This window comes from Protopterus annectens, chromosome 13.part0, assembly GCF_019279795.1.
Source record: "Protopterus annectens isolate FY-2018-M chromosome 13.part0, PAN1.0, whole genome shotgun sequence".
NCBI classification, from domain to species: domain Eukaryota; kingdom Metazoa; phylum Chordata; order Ceratodontiformes; family Protopteridae; genus Protopterus; species Protopterus annectens.
In genome coordinates, this window is record NC_056747.1 from 639,345,542 (window position 1) to 639,372,818 (window position 27,277).

At 38.2% G+C, this 27,277-nt stretch overlaps 1 protein-coding gene across 1 annotated transcript in view; it reads left to right on the forward strand.

The window, feature by feature from the left end:
• The first annotated feature begins 17,799 nt into the window (after positions 1-17,799).
• TMEM211 (transmembrane protein 211) overlaps positions 17,800-27,277 on the forward strand; it is a 1,337,569-nt gene continuing 1,328,091 nt past the window's right edge. Inside the window, 1 exon segment of the mRNA XM_044054326.1 lies at positions 17,800-19,242. Coding sequence (XP_043910261.1) covers positions 18,811-19,242 — 432 coding nt within the window. The 5' untranslated portion in view covers positions 17,800-18,810.

A 27,277-nucleotide genomic window follows, 5' to 3' on the forward strand; every position in this document is an offset into this window, starting at 1 on the left:
CACACACACACACACACACACACACACACACACACACACACACACACACACACTGTTTAAGGTCCGACTTGTTAATACCTTCCTCCATCTCTTCTAATCTTAATTTTCCCTTATAATTTTCATTTCTGCCTTCCCTACTCTGAGGGTGATTATATATTTAAATGTTATTCTTACCTTGTATCTATATATTCCCACTGGGGTCTGCTCACTACAGTGTAACCTACTATTTAGCATTTGAAATAGCCTACATCTGTATAACCAAAGACCAACAGTGAAGAGAAATGGGACACAAACTACTTTCAAGCTGTTTGTTATCTATGCCCTAAAATGGCAATATACTAGATTCCACTATATTAGATAAGTTCTCCCATAAAATACTAGAAAAAAATTGAACTTATGTAAAAACTATTTAAACTAAGTCCAATGTCTTTTAATTCTCTTGCAGTTGAATGTCTTAGTCATGAGGATTTCTCATCCAAGCCCTGAGGCTGGTAGAGCTGCTTGTTAAAAATTCAGTCAAGTTCCATTTGTGTTATTCCACTAGTGCATTGAGAAAGATCTAAAACATGGCTTCTCTTACTCTCGTGGGTATTCAGTTTCTTTAACCTGTTTTATCATCTTCTGGCAGTACTAAATATAGATCATTGTTTTCTTATCCACTCCCCCTCATTCTTTTAGAGAGTAATTCAATACCTTTTTGCCTCTCTTCCCTTTTTTTCTTGAACACTAGAAATGGTTCTATGGGCCAGGTCTCCTCCAGTCTCTACAACTTTCAAGACTTTCTGGTGTCCTCTGGATGGTTTGCAACACTTGTGGCATCTTGATCATGCATTTTGTTTACATCGCTCAAGCTCCTCCTCTACTAGTTTTGGGTCATCAAAAGATTGTATTCTTTGGGGAAATAACATTCTCATTGTAGCTGGGTAAATTAGTTTAAACAATAAGTTCCGCTGTATGTAGATTCTAAAATATGGTGTAAATCTTCTCCGTTTCAACCTTGAATCAATGGAAAAGTCTTGCTTCACAAAAACCCTCTGTTGACCAACCGACAAAATGTTCCCCTTCTTCCACAGCATTGTTAACAGACTCTCCTTCAGGTGAATGTTTTACACCTTGATAACTACTGGGTGTAGGAACCATTGTCCTGTCCTCCCAGCCATAAAATGTCTATGTGCTTGATGAAGAAGTATTTCTGCTTCACCCAAGCCCATGCAGCTACTTAAGTAGTCTTTCATGAACTTCATGCAGTCATTGCCTTCGACCCTTGTGGCACATTACTGATTGTAAGATTCTCTCTCCAAACTCCATCTTCTATTTGCATTAGTCTTCTATGTTGGCTCATGAAACTTACAGCTCCTTCACCTTTCCTTTTAAAATCCTTTGTCCCTCTTTTAACAGTAGAAATTCATTAAAGTGGTTATTTAGTGCTTCCTCCAACGTTCCAATCTTATATTTTTTTGCATGCAATCCATAAACATATCTCCTATTCTTAACATTTCAGGATACAGATGATTGAGCTTTACTGATAAAATGCTTGACTCATACGGGTGATATGGAGGTTGCCGTGTCTCTGCCATTACACTGTTCCTCTCTGAGTTTGGCGACTGCTGCTCCCATTTTTTTTTTTAATCTAATTTCTTGTCTTGAGGCTTCTTCTTTCATTTAGGCATTCAAATTGTTGTATTGCAAACTTCTTGTCTCTCTCTGTCTCTTACTAACTTTTAAATGGGAATAACTAAATAAAACAGCTCACACGCTTCTGTTATGGGCTGTCAAGTTTGTTGCCATACCGTACGTCTCCCTACCTATCTCCTTTTGTTCTTTTATTTCATCCTTTGTTATGTGCTTCAGTAAAGAGGTTGCTTGGTCTTTGTTTAGAATTAGGTTGATCGATTTTATCTAAAAACTGTTTCATCTTTTCCTGTCATCCTTCCCTTTTGGATTCTGAACTGTATAAATCTTGGTAGTATTCCCTGAATAATTCTAATACTTCCCCCATTGTGGTAACTATTTATCCATCTATAGATTTTTTCATTTGAAATACATCTCTCTCAACCTATTGCTGTTGCAATCCCATTACTAACGCTTTTATTGCTTTAGGGGTATAGGAATCTGACAGTTCTTTCACAGCTTGCCTATTAAATATTATTTTGTTATCTTCTGCCTGCATTTCTGCAATACAATTTCTCAAATCTTGCTTATCTGATTCCGTTAATGCCTCTTTTCTCAACTGCATTTGTCTTATTGTACTAAGCTGGGATCTTCTCTTGTTGCATTCAACCACTTTCTGCTATATATACCTAAAATTTTTATTCAACTATTTCCATCCCTGTTTAATAGCTCCCTCTATCTGCTTCAGCCCGTCTAACATCTTCCTGGTTACCCAATCTCTAAACCCATTTTGCTCCAAGTAATAGACTGGGAACCTCTGATGAAGGGTCCTTCTCTCACTTTAAGTGATTTTTAATGTACAAATGATGTAAGAACAATCATAGTATATTATACATCCCACCTGCAAGTTGGAAATTTGGTTAAAATTTTCTTTCATCACATAGATTTTTTTCTTTTGTAGACCATCTTTTATGTTTCCCACTATAATGTGTATATTCTTCTTTTCTTCCCTGCCTCGCTGCTGTTTTCCATATAGCTATCTATTTCTCCTCTGCTGACCTCTTCTCCCTGTATGGAGAGTAACTCAGTTCCATCTCTGTAAACATCATGTTCCAGTCTGCCATCACAATCAGCAATCCCTTCTGAAAATGGAGAATAGCCCATAATGGCTCATGTAATCCTCTACATTTTGTGCCTGGAAGTACATACAACTCCACTATTGTAACCTTCACCCCTTAGTGCCACCCTTTTACTTCCATATAATACTCAATTTTATCCCTGCAGATATTACCTATTTTCCAAGGTGTAATGTGGACAACACAACAGGATAGTCACTCCTCTTCTTCTTGAGCCATCATATAATGAACTAGCCAAAACACTGTAACCTTTCTTTCTCAACTTTCTCTGCTCATCCTCTGTTAGATGGGTCTCTTGCAATGCTACTATTGTTGCTTCTTCTGTCTTCATGGTTGGCAGAATTCTATCCCTCCTCACAGGATTTTGTTATCCCAGTAACATTCCATATAATCACTTTAATACTCATCTATTATGTGGTGTTTTTCCCTCTAAGGTCCCTTACTTTTAAGCCCCTGGCTAACAATTCAGCACACCCATCTCCTTCTTTCAGCATTCTTCCAAATAAAAATAAAGCATTACTTCTTGGGTGCTTATTAAATTTGTTCCTTTTGGTCCTGCTGTTATTACTAGTGAACTCTACCATTTTAAAAGTTTCCAGCTTCAAATTTCTATCTCTGTCTGACCTTTTAATGCTAAAGTGATTCTTTGTTCCCCCTCACATAGCTCAACCTAAAACTACAACTATACACAACTGTGCTTTCCTTCCAAGGCTTGGGCTTATAGCAGTTTTAAATGTGAAAGCAATGCCCTACTTTCCTCTTGACATCATGGTGTTGACAGGGTAACTCTTGAAGTTAATGAGCCATGTATATTCTCTCCCCTGCCCTGAAATCTTCAGTGTATCAATTCCACAAAATGTCTAATTGAAATAAATTTAAGTACTACCCTTAACTGCTCCAGTAATGAACAGATTCCTGTCTCCACTCAAGTTGCACTGTCTCTTAATTCTATCTAAAACAATGTATGCTAGTTTTTAATCTAGGTTTACCTTTTGCAGTTATTCATCTTATATAATCTTCCTGCCAAGCACAAATTCTCACTCTTAAGACTTATATCATATCAAGTCATCCTTAACCTCCTGTACTCTTCCCTTGTGTGATTCAGTCACTAATTTTCTTTAGGCCCTATTCACTGCAGGTAGCAGCCATGCTTTCTTGAGATGCATCTCACCAGTTTCATTGCATTGTGTCTTCTACAGATAAATCTCTCTCCCCAACCATTATTCTAGCATTCTTTTCCTCAATCATTGGTGGAAACTTTAACTTTATAAAAAAAAGCCTTTCTTTCACCAATTTAGATGTAATTTGAACTACAAGTCTTTTAGGGCAACTAACTGCCTATTAGTCATTATCTTTCTCACCCTTGTTCTGTTTCATTGAATGACAGTCATTCAAACTCACTATCCTTCTTTGCTGTGCTTCCACTGGCTTATCTCCAACCAGTCCCTGAAATGTCGACATTTCTGCCCACACTCAAAAATGAGAGGGATGGAGCAAAAAGAGACATCAACAAATATACTGCAGAAATAATTCCTAAGACTATATCCTGCTAAAAAACTGACAATATATTGTTATAAAATAGTGAAAGATTAACAACTTAATTAAGAAAAACAATGTTGCTCAATACTAAACTTGCATGTCATACCGCAATGTAACTTCTTTTCTGCAGTAACCAGTCCCCATAGACGAGCATGCTTCATGCCCAAGCTATAAAATATACACCCACATTCACCTTATGAATCTTCTAACCCCTCGCGCTTTCTTGAATAACAATCCTATATCTCATCCATAACAGTATGCCGTAACTTTTTGATACTTCTGTTCTACCCTCCTACACTATTCTACAATCTACAGGTAAGAAAAATCCAAGACTATAACAAGATTATACCTGACTGGTTTGATATGAGTACTTCTGACTTTGCTAAAAAAAACACATTTCTTGCTTAGGTAAGATCTTTCCTGCCTTTCCTTTGCCTTTGGCAGTGTGGGCCTTCTTATATGTTGCAATCTGCATGCACCCTTCACCCATCTGAGTAAATGTTACCCCAATCAAGTAGCAATGCTCTTAAATTTTCCATGTCCACAGAAATTATATCTTTTAATCCTTACGTTGTGACTACAGACTTAACTGCAGAGTATTACAAAATTACATACACATTCAGATTTGTCAGCATTAGTAATTTGTGCTGAATATCAAAAAGTTTGAGTCCTTATCTTCACAATGAACAGTCCTTAAATTTTATATAACCCTTGAGACTCTAATATGAAGTCCATAGTTACATCTATCCAGTGCTTTCATCGGTTTCTTCATTAATTATGCCCATTAGCCACTTCACGATGAGGTGTTCAGGATGAGGTGTTTGTCCTTTCCAGCACACTACCCCCAAGACTGGATAATATCCACCTTGTCCTTAACAGTTTTACATCTTTGAAAAACAATGAAGAGTTTTCTGTTTTGCTCACTCATATACTACTGTACTTTCTGCTCTTCTACCCTGGTTCCTTCCACTATATCCAAATGACATTGTCTGTCAGTTGATCGATACCCAGGGTCCATCACAAGCTTCATTGCCTCATCTGGTTTAGTAAATGCCCTTACTCCTGACGATGAAAATATTTTTATAGTTGCTGTATAGATCAACTTGTACATAAGTCCTTTGATTTTGAACTGTCTCTGCAAAGGGATAAAGGCAGTCCACTGCTTTCTTGTTTAAGTCAAAAAGTCTTGATCAATTTACAATGCTGAATCCCCACACGTAATTCTAAAATCTGGCCATCAAAGCTTTGTTAGCACTTGCTCTTTAGCCAAATAAGTTGCAATATGCAAAAGGCACGGGTGTCCAGGAACGTGGGAGACCAGAAGAATTTTCCTTTTACTAAATGCAGGTTTATTAAGTTGAAATAAATTAGAATTACAGTGTTTTCGCTACTGAAACCACAGTAACTGCATCAGAGTAATATAGAATGGCGCCAAAAAAGTTTAAATAACATTGATGTGATGTCACAACAACATACGTAACTTCCACTTGTTAAAAACTGTCTGTCACAGTGTAAGCCTAAAAAACACAGATATAATAAATTTCGTCCCAGAAATAGTGTGAAAACCACAACATTCATAGCATGCCAGGTACCCTGCAGTCGTGTAAAGTATATTACAAAAAATATATGTCAATTTACTTATGCTATGCCCTAAGGGGTCCTTCTAGTGTCTCAATTACAAACAGATCTTTTAGACTCAATCCATAGTCTGGAGTAATACACATTAAAACATTCAAATACTTATACATAGATTTAGGCACTATTTTAACATTTATCTGTACATAATATCAATTTGCCTATTGGTGACTTTTGATATCTGGTAACAATGTGAACATTGTATTTATTTAAGTAACAGCCTGCATAGCAGGGGAGCTACCACTGATCCTGGGAACTATCGACCTATTAGCCTGACGAGCCTGGTCTGCAAGGCCATGGAATGTATCATCATGGAACTCATAAACAAAGACATTGGTAACCTCCAAACTCTGGATCCCACCCAGTTCGGGTTTGTGAAAGGCAGATCATGCCTCCTCAACCTGATTGATTTCTTTGAGGTAGTCACTAAATCCGTAGATAAGGGTAAGGTGGTTCACACAGCCTATCTTGACCTCGCCAAGGCTTTCAACATCATCCCCCATTCTGGAATTATAGCTGAACTCACTAAACTAGGTATAAATCCCTACGTCACAAGATGGGTTGCCAACTCGCTCACTGACAGAACCCACACTGTAAAAGTTGCAGACTCCAAATCTGACCTCAAAGCAGTGACAAGTGGAGTACCACTGGGTTCTGTCCTGGGACCTCTTCTGTTTGGTATCTACTTCTCTGAAGTACAGGCTAACACAGAAGGCCTCTGGCTAATGAAGTTCGCAGATGACTGCAAACTAGGAGCCATAGTCAAGTCCCCAAATGATGTGGACATCCTACAGAAGGGCCTCGCTGAGACAGATGCCTGGTGTCAGAGCCATGGCCTCAAGCTCAATGCCAAAAAGTGCAGTGTCATCCCCTTTTGTAAAAACTCTGTACCTATGAACTACCACATAGGCAGCAATCTACTTAACACTGAATGTGTGATAAGAGACCTTGGGACCCAGGTGAACAGTAGTCTCTCCTTTGATAGTCACATTGCCACAGTAGTCATTAAGTCCTTCTACGTGGCACACCTCATCATAAAAGGGTTCTCATCCAGGAAAAAAGAGGTCATTGTTCCCCTCTACTCGGCATTCATTAGACCCATTATAGAGTAAAACGCCCCTTTTGGAATGTACCTCACAAGACATCTGCAGCAGCTGGAAAGGCCAAAGAAGTTCCTCACAAAGAGGATTACTGGCCTCAAACAAATGCCCTACACTGACCACCTCAAAAAACTCCAGCTGTACTCCGTAGCCTATCGCCTACTCTGAGGTGATCTCTGCCTAACATATAAAGCTATGTCAAACCCAGAACTGTTGGACATGCTACACCTAAAGAAATCCCAATCCCTCTGAGCTACACGCTCTAGGGACCTAAACCTTGTCACCACAATAAACAGGACATGCTGGAGGGATAGATTCCTGTCCCAGAGACTTCCAATACTCTGGAACAGGCTACCCATCTATGTCAAGCAAAGTTCTTCATTAGCACTCTTCAAGAAAAATCTTGATGAGTAGATGGGAAATAGGAAATACACCCCGTTAATCACTTCTGTGTCTCTGTTCGACAGTGGCACAGGAAAATAACTTTCTTGGGTGGCATAAGCTAGGGAACCTTGTTGGCTAGGCTTACGTAGGTCCTTGGGCCGATACCCTAGTACCTACCTATGAACCAATGAAGAAATAGCCAAGGAATTTTTATGGCTCGGCTTGTATAGGCCCTAGGGCCACTAGCCTAGTACCAACCTATGAACCTATGAATGAACACTCAGTAATGAGACTGGAACAGTTTATTTAAGCTCACATTTCTCAAATAGCTTTCGTTCACAATCAAGTCAGACTTCACTGGAATAAATTAAACTTCAACAAATTACCCTTATATAACACTTCACACAGTGATTGAGAAGAAATTAATTAAAATTAACCAATGAGTTACAAAAACAAATCACTAAATGCATATTATTATATTAGTTTAAAATTCCTTTAATTAATATATTACATATAAAATAGCTAATTAAAAATCTTAAGGTGATCTCTCTTAAAAAAAAATCTTTAAAAGGGAACAACCACATATGAATATAACATGTAGTGCTATATAACTTTAAAGCTTTTTGTTTTAACACTGGAACTAAAGAGGCAGAATCATTAATACCTGGGGAATGTATTGTGTCTAGTCTTAAATGCCATGTTAACCCTCTTAACCCAATATTATCTTTTCATGTTCCCTCCAAGGCTGTATGGATTTTTTTCCAAAATGCTAAAAGAAACATTTTTAAATGTGTTACATAGTTAGTGTCTGTACAATGCACTCTTCAAGTTACATTTCAATATATCATAATTGTGATTGTAAATCCGTTTTTTCAGCTGTCTCCCCTTTTTACCAACATAAAAGGCTGGACAGGTAGATCATGTTGCTATTTTAAACTGTTTTCCAAATGAATGTGTTTGGTTTCTAAAATGTGTTTACATTGGCCACAACTACCACACTTTGTAATGCCTCTATTTTTTTTATCCCAGTTGATGTTTTGTTCACCTCTACAATATTTTTAGTATTATTAGCTCTCTTAAAAATGAATGTGGATCTAGGTCCCACAATATTTTTTCAAATGATTGTCACTTACCAAAATGCACCAATATATATTTATTATATTTTTAACAATATTAGAGCCTGCATTGTACTGCACTGTGAAGGCCCTAGTATATATACATTTGGTTGATTCCACACTTTGTTCACTCATTATTTGGCTTTGTTGATTAAATTGTTCCTGTGTATCATCTGTACTACCTTGACTATCTGGCGAGTCTACCTTGGTTGGTCAAATACTGTAAGTCTTTTTCGGGGCATTTAAACCAACCCCTAAAAGGAGAATGTCTTTTTTGCCCACCCTTTAGAGATCTCATCACTAATGACCCTTACCAATCAGCAAGGGTATTGTCTCAAAAAACATATTTTCAAGTTTAAGCCTTTCTTTGTCAAATAACTCTTGATCTGATACCATACATGCCAACCTCACAAACTGTCCTTTGACAAGACTTTTCTTTTGAGAAAAAGGGCGGGCACTCTTAAAATGTAGATAGGTGTTTGAGAAAGTTGGTTTCCAAAATATGTTAGATGATAAAACATTGGAACATTTAGTGATAGTCATATCTAAGCAGTTTATCTGCTTACTTTCAACTTGGTTAGTGAATTTCAAAAAAGAAGTGGTTTGATTAATAAATTTTATAAACTCTGAGATAAGCAGCTGTTCTACCTGTCCAGTCTTTTCTTTTATGTTTGTAAAAAACTGACTAATCTTAACTTCTCCACTTCTACTGTTGCCTGGTTTTCTAGCTATCTCACAGATCGAATGCAATCAGTGAGATGGCTTTCTGCTCTCTCCCTGCACTCTCAGTAAAAATGTGTGTCCCCAAGGCTCTATTCTTGCCCCATTACCTTTCAATATCATCACTAATTTGCTCTATACATCATGCCCACAGTCATCCCTGGTACAATATGCAGATGACTCTACAGTCATCACCATTGCTGACACCACCACTGAACTCATCTCTACCACTCAGGCATCCTTTAACTCAGTTGAAACCTGGCTCACTAATAACCTGCTTATTCTGAACCTAAAAATCTTAATCGCCTAAAACTTATCTTCTCAATACTGTCTATCAACATACTCCTATCAAAGTTGAATCTAACACAAAACTCTTAGGTGTCATCATAGATGATCAACTTAAATTCGACTTACACTTTAATAACTGTATCTAAAAGACTCATCTAAAACTGGGCCTCCTATACAGAAATAAAAAGTTTCTCACTAACAAAGCAAAAGTAACTCTCTCTTGTGCTTACCTCTTCCCTAGTTTTTTGTATAGCTCTCACATCCTTACAAATCTCAACTATTGTCTCCTTACCAAACTTGAATCAACCTATAACAAAGTAGCCAGATTTGCAGCACATCAAAAGCACAAATACCATCACTGTCTCCCGCTGAAACACCTAAACTGGCTTGAGCTACCCCACCAGCTCCTCCTGTCTCAGCTCTAAATTATTAATTCTGTTCTATATCAACCTTCCTACTGCCCCAGCTTAGTTCCTCTTTTCTCTCATTATTTCCTCGCTAGATCTCTACACAGCTCAGACCAAGACCTTCTACAAATTTACAAACCCAACACAAAATAGGACGTGACCTCTATATCTACCATCCTACCATTTCTTGGAACAAGCTGCCTTTTGAAATTAGGTCCCTCAATCAACTTAAATATTTCAAAGAGGCCACCAAGTAATACCTAAAAAGCAACTGGTCCTGCCACTGTACTCACCTGGTCAAGTTGTTCAATAACTATGGGCTTGAACTGCAAATTACTAAATGCATGTTATTAAATTAGGTTAAAATTTGTGTATTTAAGATTCCTTTAATATATTACATGTAAAAAAAAATAACTAATTAAAAACATTAAAGTGATCTCTCTAAATTAAATTTTTAAAAAGGAACAACCACATATCAGTATAACATATAACGTTTTATAACTTTTTGTTTTCACACCGGAACTAAAGAGGTGGAATCATTAATACCCGGGGAATGTATTGCATCTATTCTTAGCTGCCATATTAACACTCCTAACTCAGTATTTTCTTTCCATGTTCCTCCTCTAGGGTTGTATGGAATTTTTTCCAAAATGCTAAATGAAAATGTTTTAAATCTGTTACATTTCAGAATGCCTGTACAAGGTATTATTCAAGTTACATTTCAACATTTCATAGTTGTGTTCGTAAATCCGTTTTTTCAACAGTCTCTCTGTTTTACCAACGTAAAAGGCTGGACAGGGAGAACCTCAGAGTCTATAGCATTTATTAACCAAATCACTCCTTTTTTAAATGCATCCACCAAGCTGAAAGTAAACAAATAAACTACCTAGATACGACTATCACTAAATGTTCCAATGGTTTTTCATGTAACATATTTCTGAAACCAACTTTCTCAGTTATCTGCATAATAAGGGTGCCCATCCTTTTTCACAAAAGAAAAGTGATGTCAAATGACAATTTGTGAGGTTGGCACATATTGTATTAGACACAGCATGTTAAATCATAATTCATGTAATCTTCCAAATCTTGCTGAAATACATTGTCTCTGGGGGGTACGCTATTAATTACATAGGTTCATAGGATGTTATTAGGCTGATGACCCTAGGGCCTTTGCAAGCGTAGCCATGTAATCCTTACTGACCATATTTAGTCAGTCATTGTTGGTAGAGCAACTCTGTGATCAGCACTGACTTCCCTTGTCCATGAGGGACATAAGTGCCTCCCCAGGGGTGAATTTATGTTCACCCATCCAGTTGTCAAGGTTGCGCTTGAATAGGGTCATTGAGGAGCTCTGCTTCACATGGAGTGGGAGCTTGTTCCAGAGGAGTGGTAATCGCTGGGAGATATGTTAATTAATTTCTTCTCAATCACTGTATGAAGTGTTATATAATGGTAATTTGTTGAAGTATAATGAATTTAGATGAAGTCCGATTTGAGTGTGGACTAAAAGCTATTTGAAAATTGTGAGTTAAATAAACTGTTCCTGTCTCATTACTGAGTGTTCATTCCTGGTTTTCTTTCTGGAGTTGGCTACCACTTCCTATAGGTGGATTCTTCAATTTGTTTTTTTTCAGTGTTTATTCAATATATATATATATATATATATATATATATATATATATATATATATATATATATATATTTACTGGTGTCCACCTTCTACTTCGTTTTGTGGTTTGACATTTTAAAAATACTACTCTAATTAACTTAAAACTGTAATACAAAAACATGTTTTGCACATAGCTCTCAACCAATCAGGGAAAAATCTCAACAGAATCAGGGACAAATCCAGAAATAATCAAGGTCACTTTTAAAATATTAGTACTATTAACCTAAGACAATGACAAAATAAGATAATGTGAATCAATATACATTTTCTGAAGTAAGAGAAGTCTAAAATTCAAATTATTGTCATTATTTATTAAGTGTAATTCACCACCTTATTTCTAAAAGTCACCAGATTTAGGAGGGTTTAAGAAGGACGGAGCTAAAATTTCAGTCAAAATCAGGAACAGATGGGAGGTATGGTTTTGCATCAACATGCATTCCGTGAGAGATAAGTCATATGAAACTAGCATTACTGAGTGACTGTTATCCTCAGTGATTTACCAGAAAATCAAAAACTTTGTGAGAAAAGGTGCAAAAATATGAAGCAAAATAAGGATAATTGAGGGTTACAATTCCAAGCCAAACTAAACATGCATCTCTATGACACTGTTCAAGAGGAACCTGGATGAGTGGATGGAGCACCGTAATTTCTTACCGCGGATAGCACCCACAACTATCCTGGACATGGACAGTCATCACTAAATGCAATCTTGGGTATTGTCTAGCATTTCTATGGTATTACATTGGGATGAAATGGCTAGGCTTAAAATGACCTCCGTGTTGATAGCTGAGCAGCCAAGTACTCTGGATTATTCGGAACACTCCGCATTCGACCATAAACAAGCCCACTGTTCGGCTTTTGATTGGTTCTTATACTATAATTACTGCCAATCGGCATCACAGTATACAAACCACTCAAATAGCTGCTCTGCTGTTTTGCACTGAACAGCATTGGCTGTGTTACACAGTTTTTGATTGGCTCATATTCTGCATTTACAGCCAATTGCCATTGCGGTCTACAAACCAATCAAGTAACTGTTCCTGAGGATGGCAGCCAATGAGAGTTCCCAAATATGTGTCCATTCACATACCAGAATGGTTGTAGAAAACTGCATTTAAAGAGAGGGAGAAAAAAAATAGAAGCATAACAGTACCAAAGTAAATAACTGCAATACCAGCAGTTATTTACTTTGGCAATGCTTTGCTTCCTTATTTTTCCCCTCTTTAAATACATACCTTTCAACTTCCTAGAGTAAGAAATTTGGACAATTAATAGCCAAACATAATGTGGTGTTAAAGCCACAAAAAATAGGGACAATTTTTAGATATTGTTCTTATAAACTTAGAAAGTTGCTAGAATAACAGATTTTGTGTTACCATACATACTCTGAAGGATATAATGTCTGAAACTCAAATTTCTGTCATTATCTTATTATTTCATTCCTCTGTGATTTGCCAGAAAACTACATATTTTATGAGGTACAGACCAAAAATATGAGGTAAAAATTTGGGCATTCTGCAAATTTCTGGGTAGTTGATAGGTATGGCAAGGGTGAATGTTTGTGTGTGCGTCAGTGTCATAGCTCTCAACCTCTTAGCACAAGAAATCTGGACATAGCCTTAACTAATGTGGGACAAAGGCCCAAAAAAGGAACCAATTTTAAATATTGCTTTTATAAACTTAGAAACTTGCTAGAATAACAGGATTCGTGTTAGCATGCATTTTCTGAAGGATTTAACATTTGAAACTCAAATGTATATAATTATTTAGAGACTCAGCCTTCAGTGGTTTGCCAGAAAACATAGCTTTTATGACGACAAGAACTTGAGAGGTATGGTGTGTATATCAACATCTGACAATGTATTGGCTCAAGAATCCGGTTGTTGTTGTTGGTCTTTTCGGCTTTTCCCAGTTACGGGTCGTTGGTCTTTTCGGCTTTTCCCAGTTACGGGTCGCCACAGCGGAATTCCGGACCGCTAATGATTGGCAGTAGATTTTTATGGTGCCGAGTTGCCAGCCCGATGCCCAACCTTCAGTGAAGGCACCCCCATTCATGCATGTCTTTTGGAGGCCACTCGACTGCGGGGAGGATATGCAGACTCCACACAGAAGGCACTCCAGCTGAGAATCAAATAGGAGAACCTCTTGCTGTGAGGCAACAACGCTACCGCTGTACCATCGTGGCTTTGGCTCAAGAATCAGGGATGACAAAAAAACTGGAGACAAAGTTCCCAAATCAGACAAATATTAAATATGTTATGTACTTTTAAATTTGATAAAATAACACATTTTGCCTTAGCATGCATTTTATGAAATCTAAAAATCAAACTGTTAAAGATTACTCAGGGACTGTAGTCCTCACTATATGAAAAATGTCTCAGTAACAGGCAGCAATATGAGAAAAAAATCTGGGACATTTAGCAAAGTGAAGGATATCTGAAAACATTGTATATCTATTTTTAAATTTCTCCAAATCTTTTGGGGGTTCTAATACCATGATGGGAATGGACCCCATTCCTAAGTCAAAGTATTATTAAAGTTCATGAAATTAGTATTGTTTCAATCTTTGATATCAGCCAAAAGTGCTCTTCACAGCACATGCCCAATAATGACTCCTTCTGCAATTCTTATGGGGTTACATGTATTGGTAACATATTTAAATACAATTGTAGATTCTTTTTTTATAAGACCCATTGCTCCTACTACTATTGGAACTGTCTGGGTATCTTTCTTCCACATGGGTCTACTTCATCCTGTCGAAGGCCGACAATATTGAAGCTGATATTGTCGGCACCAAAATGTCGAAAGCGAAAGTCATCGCACGTGTAAAGGGAAATCTCCGTAAGGGGAGATTTCCATTTACTGCAATGTAGTGCGATCTCGGAGTTCGTATTTAAGTAGCGGGGGTGTGGGGGTGCAGGGGGGCTTGCACCCCTGCATAGAGCAATTTGTGTTGTGTTTGGGTGTTTTCTTTTTTTTTTTGTGTGTGTTCGATGTTCGGGGGTTTCGACATTTTTGTGTTGATTATTACGCTGTCGACAGTTTGAGTTTTTGACAGCGTAATATAAACACCTTCCACATTGCTCTCGTTTCTGCATGCAGATCCTGATATTTTATTACTTTGTGTCTCTCTGTATACAAGACACTGTAGTCACTGGGTGTGGTGATTTCAATGATCAGTGCTACTTTTGTCTTCTTGTCATGGACCACTATATCTGGTTTTCTAGCATCTATCTTTTGAACTATTGGTAATGGGTGATCTCATTTGATGTAAACTTCATAATTTTCTATGATGCTTTGTGGCTCATGTTCCCAGTGTTTTTCAGCCACTTCACTACCATAATGTTTGCACAATCCCCACAGCAAGTCTTGCCACATTATTATGCCTTTCAGTATACAGTCTTTCTGCCATTAGTATGTCACAATCAGCAACAAAGTGTGCGACAGTTTCCAATTCAGTTTTACAAAACCTACATTTGTCTGTTTCTCCCACATGTTCAATGGACTTTGTAAACTAGCGTGTACGTACCCCACTATATTGGGCCGCCAATATTAACCTTTCATCTCTTGGTTTGAATTTGCCTCTCCTTAACCATTCCTGCATTTGTTCCTGATCAACATGATGTTCTTCCAGATGTTTGCTATGCTTGCAACTATATTTATGCATTTTCCACATTTCTTGCCTTCTCATCTGGTCCTTCACCTTATATTCTTTCTTTTGTTTTTTGGCACGTTCAGTTGCTGCCTGATTTTTATCTACTTCTGGTTTGGTTTCCATTCCTTCTTGACTCCGATATGCTTCTGCTAGATTAAGCAGAGAATTCACCTTAGATTTATTCTCCTCATGTTTCAAAACTTTCACTATGTTTGGGTCTTGTGAGATCAGCAGATATATGTGTGGAGTCCCACAACTGCAAATCTATACATGTAATCAATTTCAAGGAGGCCTATCCCTCCTTTGGAATGGGGAATATATAATCTTGGTATGTAATGATTTTTATAAATCATTTGGTGAGCATGAAGCATCCTTCTTGTTTTCCTAGCTAATCTATCCAGCATGTTTTGTGGCCAGTCAATCACTCCAAAACTGTAAGTTAGGACAGGAAGAGCAAATTGGTTTATAGCTTGGATTTTGTTCCTAGATGTCAACCCTGTTTTTAGGATTAATTTAATTATTCGCATTTGTTCATGTTTTATTGCTGATCCTTCATCAGTTCCCAAATATTTATACACCCCCCTCTTGCTCAAGTTCTTTTATATCACATTTTTGTCCCAAACTGATGTTTTCCTGGTGCTGCGGTTTTCCTGCTTTAAAGATTGCTTTTGCCCATTTATCAAGACCAAATAATGTCTTTCGGCTTTTCCCGGTTAGGGGTCGCCACAGTGGAACTCTGGTCCGCTAATGATTGGCAGTAGATTTTACTGTGCCGAGCTGCCAGCCCGATACCCAACCTTCAAAAAAGACACACCCATTCACGCACGCACCTACCTGCATGTCTTTAAACATCATACGACCGTGAGGAGGACATGCAGACTCCACACAGAAGGCGCTCCAGCCGAGAATCGGAAGGGAGAACCTCTTGCTGTGAGGCGACAATGCTAATTGCTGCACCACCGCGGACCATTTATCAAGACCAAATGACATTCTTACAGCATCTGAAAAAGTTTTGACAACTTGCAGTTGTACTATCAGTGCCTCATCTGATGAGCTATACAGTTTTAAATCATCGAAAAGAGAAGATAAGAAGTCTTTACACTTTGTTGTTTTCTAGGAGCTAAATTATAGCCATGGCCTAAGCTAAGTAGGCCGCTTAATGGGTTAAGGACAAGACAGAATAGCAGCAGTGACAGAGAGTCACCTTGGAATATCCCCCTTCTATGTGTGAGTTGGGGTGATGGAGATGTAATGGTTTGGACTGTATGTGTCTTGACAGCAGTGACTTCACTGTTGGTACAATGTATGTACTTCCTTCAATGAATCAGATTAAACATCTGAGCAGTATTTAGTCAATAAAGTGGCATGAATTGCTGGATACACTTATGTGACTAGGTATGTGGTGGGTCACTTGTGTATTTGTGCCTTTGCGTGTGACTCTCTGTATCCAACAGTTATAGTCACTTAAATGACACTGAACCAATAAAAAATATATGAATTTTACCAACTGTAAAGTTACTGCCCTGTGTGTGTGTATATAGTCGATAGCCCAGTAATCTATGATTAATTGTACTGTCCAGTCGCAAATCTTGTCCTGCTCTGTTGTTGTTTCTTTCGGCTTATCCCGGTTAGGGGCAGCCATAGCAGAACTACGTTCCGCTAATGTTTGGTAGGGTTTTTTTACGTGCCGAGTTACCAGCCCTGACGCGCAACCTTCAACGAAGGCACGCCCATTCACGCATGCTTCCACACAGAAGACGCTCTTGCTGAGAATCGAACGCGACAACATCTTACTGTGAGGTGACAACGCTACCGCAGCACCACTACAGCGGGTTTTTCTTGTCCTGCTCTGTAAAACACCAATATGAAATCCTTAACTACCGAGGGTTTTTCTTGTCCTGCTCTGTAAAACACCAATATGAAATCCTTCCGGTAGACCGCTAAGCTTAAGAGCGCGCCGCGCATATTCCGATACAAGAGAAGTCACCCATTACAATGACAGTTGCTTATTTATATCCAGCAGTGCTGGTATCGCTCCATGAGACTCAAAATGAAGACACCATAAATGCACCGATTTATTGTCTATTTTTAATGAGCCTTTGTTTACCGGTGCTGTTTTAGTCTGTGTGGTATGCTAATTTGACGAAATGCCCATAATTACACCAAACGTCAGAATGTGAGCCACCCTTTTGCTTGCGGCAGGAGAACGGTATGCGTGTGCTACACATCCCCCCCCCCCCCCCCGCATGAAATTCGAGCAGGTCTGCAAAAACATTAAACTACTATTGTTCAGGAAAACTGCTCCGCTGTGTATGAAGCAAAAGCTAATGCAATTATCTTGCCTAGTGGCGGCACAATTGATCTGCCGTTCACATAAATTCTATAAACCAGTGAAAGTAAACTGCAATTCCGATGCCAACAGCACGTGATAATTGACTGTGTAACAGGATGGAATAGGTCCCGCCTTCAATCCCGCCTACATCCGTAGCTCCGCCCAGGCATTAGATGCTGCGGAAGCTGCTGTTGCTCATAGACCCACCTGTATACTGGTTAAAACAGCAAACATCTGGAAATGGGAAGATGAGCACAATCAAAAGCGCAGCAGACATTATTGCGGGGATGATGATGCCGATTAGCTATCATTCCCAGTTAGTGCCTTGAGGGTAATGCCAGTGATATTTCCTTCCACACTGACAGTCCACCCAGTACCTGCACAGAGTAGCTGCAAACTACTATTTATTTGGAACATCGGCCAACTTAGACGTACGAACGCACGACAGAAGTGTATGCACAACAGTGTATCTGAACAAACTTTTATGTCTGCAGCCCACCACCTGCATGCACCTGAGTTATGAGAGAAATGGCAGCTTGAAACGGATGGCACACTTTGCCCTATCCTGTTTCATAGTTTGTTGGCCGATTTTGACCGATCTGCTTCAGTTTTGGCCACTTATTAACTTTACAGCAGATACTCGCTGCAGTCTACATGATGAGTAGTTCTCAGTTAGAAGGCTCATTTTATTTAGCTCATTTATAACTATTTTAGAGACGTTTTGAGCATGATAGCAACCAATGTTAATACTTAAGTGGATTTTGCTGTCTCAGGATCTTTTGGTACCCACGCTCACAGCAACATAGACCCCCTCCAACATCTAGTATTAGGTATACTTTTGGATGACCTCGGCGTTTTAAAGCTTTGAGTACCTTAATTACATTATCGTTCTGGGTCGCTGGAAGCTAATAGACATCAGCATAAATCATTTTGCTGGGATACGTTTCTGAATCTTAATAGGATAACCTGAACCGAAGTCAGTCCTGAGGACACCTGTTCGTTATTCTTATGCCGTTGTGTGGACACTGTGGGTGTGCTAGTTTGCTACTTTTGGTCTGTTAACTGTTTCTTCGGATGTTTGTCTGTGGGCTTTCACCACACTGTCCATATTTATCTTTCTCAATTCTTGCAAGCGCCAGAAGTGACAGGAGTGTAATGTCAGGTTCCCAGGGTTGAGTACCGGAGCCCCCGCCTCTCCGTATCTTTCAGCCTCTCCTCAATGCATTCACTGCTTGATAGGAAAAAGAAAAAGAGCAAGGGCTCCTCCTCCTCGTCTTGCAGTGGCGTGGATGCCGGGCTGCAGCTGTCACCCCTCCAGTCGGGCGCTGCCGCCACCTTTCCCCTCCAGCGGCAGCCCCAGCCGCCACCACCCGCCATGTGCAGCAGCGTCGGCTGCTTTTGGATGCTGTTAGCCTGTGCCCTGCTGGCAGTGTGCACTTTCAGCTTTCTTTCGCCAGCCTGGATTGTGCTGGAAAGCTCGGAGCCGGGGAAGCCCGGCGTGAACTTCGGACTGCTGTGGCGCTGCTTTTCTGCTGCTAAGCCTCCATACCGGGAACAGAACCAGCAGGTTACTTATCATGTACCAAGTGACAGCTGCTCTTCCTTCCGCCCGCTGGGCAGGTTTGCTGAGATCCCATCCAGCTCTTGGCAGGTAAATAACTAAAAGGTTAATATATGTGCAGTTACTGGATAAGCAAGTGAAAATCATTGACTGTTGACGATAGGTTCCCATTTTCTGGGTATAAGGGCACCTTACTGAGCACCTGTCTGTAGCAGAGCTAACAGTTTAATTCATCGCATTGACAGATATATAAGCGAAGAAAGACCATTAAGATAGTGGTGTATTTATTGCAGCCACATCATGTATAAGTGGGGCTACTGCTATTACAAAGGCACCCCGTAGTTCATCCTTTTTTAAATCCTCGAATACCTATGGAACATACATGTCTTATTCTGGAATATGTATTGGTAAGAAGAAATTTATTGTGGATACCAGAAAGCAAACATAGGGAGATAATACAGGCTAATACAGAGACCAATGGTTCTATATTTGGAATATATGGTATGAACAATGCAAATGTACTTTTGTTGTTTGCTGGTAAATAGTGAAACACCTGTATGGCATCACATCTTGTCTTGCCTACTGTGGTGAACACCCCCTGGAGGAAGGGGTGGGGTCTGTAGGTAATCATGCAGTTTGGGGGAAGGTATAGCTAATCTAAGCAGTATCTCCTGCTTCAAGTATTCTAAAGGTGCTAGTCATAAGCACTGGTCTTTTAATGAAACAGAATACTGTAACCCTTTCCATATTTTCATTTATTACTTCATTTAACTTGGCTTATGATAACTTGATGTTATACAGACAAGAGTAGCTACAGATTTTTCTTGTGAAGGGTGGAGTGTAAAAACTTTTCTCTGTAATTAAGATTTGCGTATTGTAAGGTTGGGCTTTCATTTCTGACTGTTTGTAGAGAAAGAAAGCAAAATCATCCAGGAGAGGAGATAGGATTCTATTTATCTTGGTAAACAAAATGCAAATAAAATAAATTAGAATGGTTGAATCCAAGATAAGGTATAGGTCTGTGGGCTGTATAACTTGGTTCCACCTCTCTGTACAATGAAGGATGACAGACATACTCATGGTAATGATTTTTTTCCCCTGTAGGGATTTGGAATCTGTATAGCACTTCCCTGTAAAGTGGAAGTGTTCTTACTGAGATTGGTGACTTATGCTTCATGTTCCAGTTACAAGGATGCAGCTACCACAGTGATAATGGCCCATATTACATAATACCTGTAGACTGTAGGATTATACTGCACATGTACATAGCTGGATGGAGTATAAATTCCCACAGGCCTTCAAGGTTTAAATAATTTCAGCTGTAACAGATGTGCAGGTTTAACTTGGATTGAGGGCGTTCCCTCATGTACTTAGACCGAAAAGGTCTAATCATCAGAGCCACAATGACCCATTTTTGCAGCACATGTACTTTAATTTGTATTTTTGTTTTGTTGTGGTTAAGTTCGGCTTCATACTTTTTTTACTTCATTTCTTGACATTCAATCAGCACTGCTATTATGCATTGTCATAGTGGAAAACTTAAAACATAAACACATCAAACACTTGGGTAGGAAATGATGTAATTAGGACAGCTTTGCTTTGCTTGGGTGCTCATACTAAAAGAAAATATCAGTTTCAAATTCTGGAACCTTGTTATTTTGGTGCCTTTGCTTCTCGTATCAGCTTTAATACTTCATTCAGAAAGCTTGTGCTAGTAAATAAAAAAATGTGAAATTATTTGTATTATTTTGTTTTTAAGTGAACTGATGTCATGGGCAACTCTCACTACCATAACAGTAATATTGCAAAAATACATTTGTTCAGATGGAAAGTAAAACTGATTTGATAAAATGAATAAGATGTTATCATAGTTTGGTGTCAGCCACTAAGAACTCTTTGTTATAATGCAGTTTTATTTTTCAGATACATCAGAATATATCTGAAATGTTAGAACGTTTTTTGCAAATATTAGAATAGCTTATTGAGTTGTATTTTGATCTCTGAACTTAGTCAATGGCTGTGATATTTTAGTGTAAGCTGTGAAGCTTTGTTTTGGTGTTAACACCCTTATTTTGAGTTAATATGTGTAAGTGCAGGTAATAATGTGCATCAGGTTGCCACTAAAGGATTTTTAAGTACAAATCTTGAAAAGAGGGAATGTACTCATATTACACTATTCTGCAAATCCTGAAGTGATTTAATACTTTTTATAAAATTGTTCTCCAAATACATAATTGGAACTAATACACAGGTACAAGTCTGATTGTAACAGTATACAGATTTTATACAGTATTAAACTACCACTTTTAGCTAGCAAAAAACGATGAGTTTGTTGTGCTACTTTATTTTTAGATATAAGTTAAGTGAATATGAAATTGCAGTTAGAAGAATAATGTTCCAAAGTATGGCTAACTCAACATTATTATATGTCTTAGAGATACATAGTAAGTGATTAACATAACACATAACATAATTACAAGTGTACATACTGCGATAGAAAGAGATTAAGAAACCATCAAGAAGTCGCAGGTTTATGGATTTCATTTCTAGCTGGAGCACAGATACAGTTGCAAGTATGCAGAGGAACTTTGCGTATTAATGCCCATGATATGTATACACAAACACACATGCACACACGCATATATATATATATATATATATATATATATATATATATATATATATATATATATATATATATGTGTGTGTGTGTGTGTGTGTGTGTGTGTGTGTGTGTGTCCATGGGCAACTATATGTATATGATACAAATGTGGGCTTTATATATATATATATATATATATATATATGTATATGTATATATATATATATATATATATATATATATATATATGTATATATACAGAGAGAGGGAGAGAAAGAGAGAGCGAAAAAAAACTGTTTTCTTTACAAACCTTCTTTAATAGTATTATATGTCAGCCAACACATTTTGAAAATATTTATAGACTGCATTACAGATCCTTTTCAATAGTGATTACAGGAAATAATTTACAAAAGTATATTATATGCCAAGTTACAAGCTCAGTTTGCGGTCTGTATGGTTGTAGTAAAATTTTGGATGACATGTATTATGACTGCCTGATTTCAGTCTTGAATTTCAACATCTGAATATAGATCAGTGCTGGTTGTTGTCTTCTTAATGTTTGTGTAGCTGATAAGTAATTAGTGGGATTTTTAATTAATTCCAGAAAGGTGAACTAAATCACTTTATTCATAGTGCTGTTATCTCTAATAAAGCTAGTGTTTTGTACTCTTTATTTAACCTGCAGCAGTTATAGCTAGAAAATGAATATTCCTTGAAGTATGAGAATGTACAGATCTAATATCTGAAAGTCATAAATCATACCTCAAAAAGAGAGAAGTGTTGTATGCAGTTCATGAGTTAAAAATTCAAAGCATGGTAATTTGGACCAGATAAACTATTTGATTCAGTGTGATTTATTTTGCTGAGAAGAAAAATTAGTTGAGTAAAAACAAGATGAAATACTTTTAAGTTAGGTGAGTGAAATCTATATCACATATGAGACAACAGTTGTAAATATTTTAGATAGCGCATAGTCATTTTAAAAGCCTGAAATGCACATTGTTTATAAATACACCAATGCATACAGAATGAGTACTTGTAATGTAGCGCACATTTGTAAAAACAGTTATTTTTTTCATCTCTTAACTCTGTTATGAAAACAAATTGCTTATTCTTTCAGCATTGCATAAATGTGTATACAAAGGTTTTGGAACATGCTCACATATTTATAGACTTGCAGAATGTCTTTTCATTATAAACAGTATATGATGCATGATTTTTGCCTTTTCAACTTCATTGGATTGACCTGTTGTGCACAAAAGCACAAGATACATAGCTGGTGATTCACACAATGCCTGACACTGTATTAATTGCACTGACACAAAAATGTAGATGTATTTTTTATAAGTAATTTTATTGAAAATGTACTGTGCTATTAAACTTTAAGGATGTGTGGGGTGTCTGATGTTACTGTGCTTTGCAAAAGATACTTTGTATCACATACTGCTCAGAAACTGCCCATACAGAGACAACTATTGTACTGCTCTTGTCAGTCCCATTTAACAAATAGTAAAATATATGAAATTAAGGAAAATTAATATGTTATAAGCACAGTTCTGTTTACAGAATTGTTCATTGCTGAAACATATTACTATTATGCTTAGACAGACAATTTTCTTTATGTAAGCAACCATTTATTCATCATCATCATATTTCGGCTTTTCCCATTAGGGGTCGCCACAGTGGATCATCTCTTTCCATTTCTTCCTATCCTCTGCATCTTGCTCTGTCACACCAACCACCTGCATGTCCTCTCTCACCACGTCCATAAACCTTATCTTAGGCCTTCCTCTTTTCCTCTTACCTGGCAGCTCCATCCTTAGCATCTTTTTCCCAATTTACCCATCATTCCTCTTCAGCACATGTCCAAACCAATGCAATCTCGTCTCTCTTGCTTTGTCTCCAAACTGTCCAACATGAGCTGACCCTCTAATATACTGATTCCCAATCCTATCCATCCTAGTCACACTGAGTGCAAATCTTAACATCTTTAACTCTGCCACATCCAGCTCTGACTCCTGCCTTTTTGTCAATGCCACTGTCTCCAACCCATATAACATAGCTGGTCTCACTACCCTCTTGTAGACCTTCCCTTTCACTCTTACTGGTACCCGTCTGTCACAAATCACTCCTGAAACTCTTCTCCACCCATTCCACCCTGCCTGTACTCTCTTCTTCACCTCTCTTCCACATTCTCCATTACTCTGAACTGTTGATCCCAAGTACTTAAACTCGTCCACCTTTACCAACTCTACTCCCTGCATCCTCACTATTCCTCTACCCTCCCTCTCATTTACACACATATATTCTGTCTTAGCCCTGCTAAACTTCATTCCTCTGCTCTCTAGAGCATATCTCCACCTCTCCAGAGTCTCCGCAACCTGATTCCTACTCTCACTACAGATCACAATGTCATCTGCAAACATCATAGTCCACGGGGCCTCCTGTCTGATCTCATCTGTCAACCACTGCAAATAAGAAAGGACTCAGAGCTGATCCTTGATGTAATCCCACCTCCACCTTAAACGGATCTGTCGCTCCCACTGCAGTCCTCACCACTGTCACACTACCCTCATACATATCCTGTACCACTCTTACATACTTCTCTGCCACTCCCGACTTCCTCATACAATACCACAACTCTTCTCTAGGCACCCTGTCATATGCTTTCTCAACCATTTATTCATATACTTATTAAAGTAACAAAGCATGATAGGGTGTGGGTTATTGGGGAATTTTATGTATAGCTCATGTGGTGTTTCTGTGAAATACAGCCATGTGGCATATCCATGTGAAAAGGTGGGTATATGCTCTCTAACCCACATCCCTCTATAAAACATACTCAGTATTGTAAACTTTTTAATACTTATTTTGCCAATAACATCTTCTGTGGATTATTCTAGGAATATGACATGGCTTTGCCAGTATTGTTATAGGACGTCACCACTCCACTGCACAATAACTACTATAGAGTAGTAAACATTTTCATTCCTATTTGGATTAGGATGCTTTGCAGACTGGCCATGTTCTGATAATGGAACAGAGTACAGAATATGCATCACAGTATGTTCTACAGTCATATAAATTATTATTAAAGTAACGGGGCAGGTTGTGGTGCATAGTTAAGTGACAGCATGGGAAAAGGCTGTTAATGTTTCAGTTTACAGGGCTGGAAGAACATGGGAAAAACCATGCGAGTCAAAGATAAGAATGAAGAGATGATGTAGGGCTAGATAGGTCATGATTTGGAGAACGCATATGACAGGGAAGAGAACACCCTCTAGATAGAGCTGAGAGTTGGCACTAGATTATGAAATGGTAAGGCAATGGACCAGTAAGTATGTTGATGTATGTCCCTGGGTCAGTGCTGGGAGGTGACAAAGACAAAGCTAGAGACATCAAGGACTAGGGCTGAGTTGTGGCATGTTGTCCAGATAGAACATAGCATGCATTTTGAGTGGGATGTGAAATTAGATAAGCCTACATGATCCACTGAATGAAAATATGGCATGGAGTGAGCTATGTATGATATGGGACTAGAAACTGATACATCTGAAATGCACCAACTAAAAAAAAACAATGGAAAGCATAAACAAATCTTCAAGCACAAGCAGCGTTGTTGCTTATGGTTTATTCTGCTTTATTCCTTGGTCATTGTACCACTGATTACATATATACGTAAGAAGTACATGGTAAAGGCTCAGTATATTGGCAAGTGTAGTATCATTCCTGCTTATGGCTTCAGACATCTGCATGTTATTGATCGAGCAGTCTTCTGTACTATTAGGGCTTGTAGCCAACGATTAAAGTTGGGAGAGTCTGACATTACATTTAATAAAATTGTATTACTTGTACATTGAGGAACTGCGTTGTGTTCTAATGTACTTTGCTAAGTACAGAAGAACAAAAGTGAGATTCTTTAGGAAAATTCAACACAGGAACTGCTTATAAGTGCAGGGGATACAGTTGTATCCTTATAACTGCTTGTTTAAATGTCAAACAGAGGTTAATGGTATGATTTTGGTAAAGTATATCAGTGTAAATGTGGCTGAGTGAATGTACGCAAGTGCTCATAAGAGTACATTTAGAGGACTTACATAAATTCGTTCACAAATGAGAGTTTAAATCCCCATTTAATGTCAATTAAAGTGTATTTTTTTGTAAGAGCCTTTCCATTTCTGATTATTAGTCAGGATGGTCTTTCGTTACTTTAGTACTCTGTAGATGTGGTTCTTTCATTTTTTCTTGTAAGGTATCTGAAATTTATTTTACAGCACTATGCATTTATGGAAAACTCAGCTCTGTGAAATGTTTGATTGTGTTACTCAATACAACAAAAACATATGAAAGATCAAATGGTATGCAGAAACATTTAAAAATTTCAACTTTATAATGGTATGACTGCAGATTAATTGACACAACTTTCTCTGACTGTCTTGGGTGGCTTTTAGAGAATCAGTGGGTTTATTACTAGGGGAATGTGCTTTTCTTAAGCTGGTCCTTCTACAGCTGTGGCTTCCGTGCACTAAGTAATAATGCATAGATGAAATGTAGGTTAGAGTACAATGAAATAATCTGTTATAGTAGATAACATGCTGAATTACTGCATCTTGAGACTGGGTAACTGCGGGAAGACACAACTGAGAATAAGAGGGTTTGGACACATAGCAGCTAGTTTCAATAATTCAGCAGACTCATTGCAATGTGTTTTCTGGGCTGCATATTGATGAAGTGGGCACAGTAAGGATGAGTGAACAACACCACATGTAAATGTGAATGTAAGACTGATAGCTGCCTATATTTTAATTAAAATTTACAACCTGTTTCATGGCTGCTTCAGGGCATAAATAACAATAATTACTGTAGTTTTTATTCACAAGGTTGTGTGCTAAGCCCCAAGGGTATCGTGACTGAATACCATCAGGATAGTATCAACTGGCCGGTTGAAAAGACCATAAGTTCATCAGTGTAGCTTTTGGTTGTATTGTAATAGTAATGTTTGTTTCTTACGGTAAAGATTTGAGGTTTGAGTGATGCGATAGATGATGTGATGGCAGAGATGACTGCATACAATAAAATGTCATATCCAGACTGTGTCAGAGGTGTGTGTTCAGTGCATCTGCTTTGTTCTACAAGTCATAAGGATCATGATGCCCTGTTATGACATATGACAACTTCTGTACCAGTTCCGGGCTTGAAGCATCCTGCAATACATACGGTACTGTCATAGTTCCTCTAACAGTGTCACCATTCTTTTATTGGTCTGCAACACAACACCGTACTCCGTAAGGAGCCAGAAATGGACAATCAGTGGAGTTTTTGGGAGAAATCTGATGATGATTACTGAAAGCATAGTCATTACTCAACTGGTATGAGCTAGAACTCTAGGTTGTTCAAAGGGCAGCAAGGAAATCCCATCGCCATTGCATTAACCGGAAGATAAGGGTGTGCCTGAATGGTTAAAATGTGGAGTCAGTAGGGTTAGAAAGCCAATAAGAATGGAGAATGCAGGAAATGGTTTTA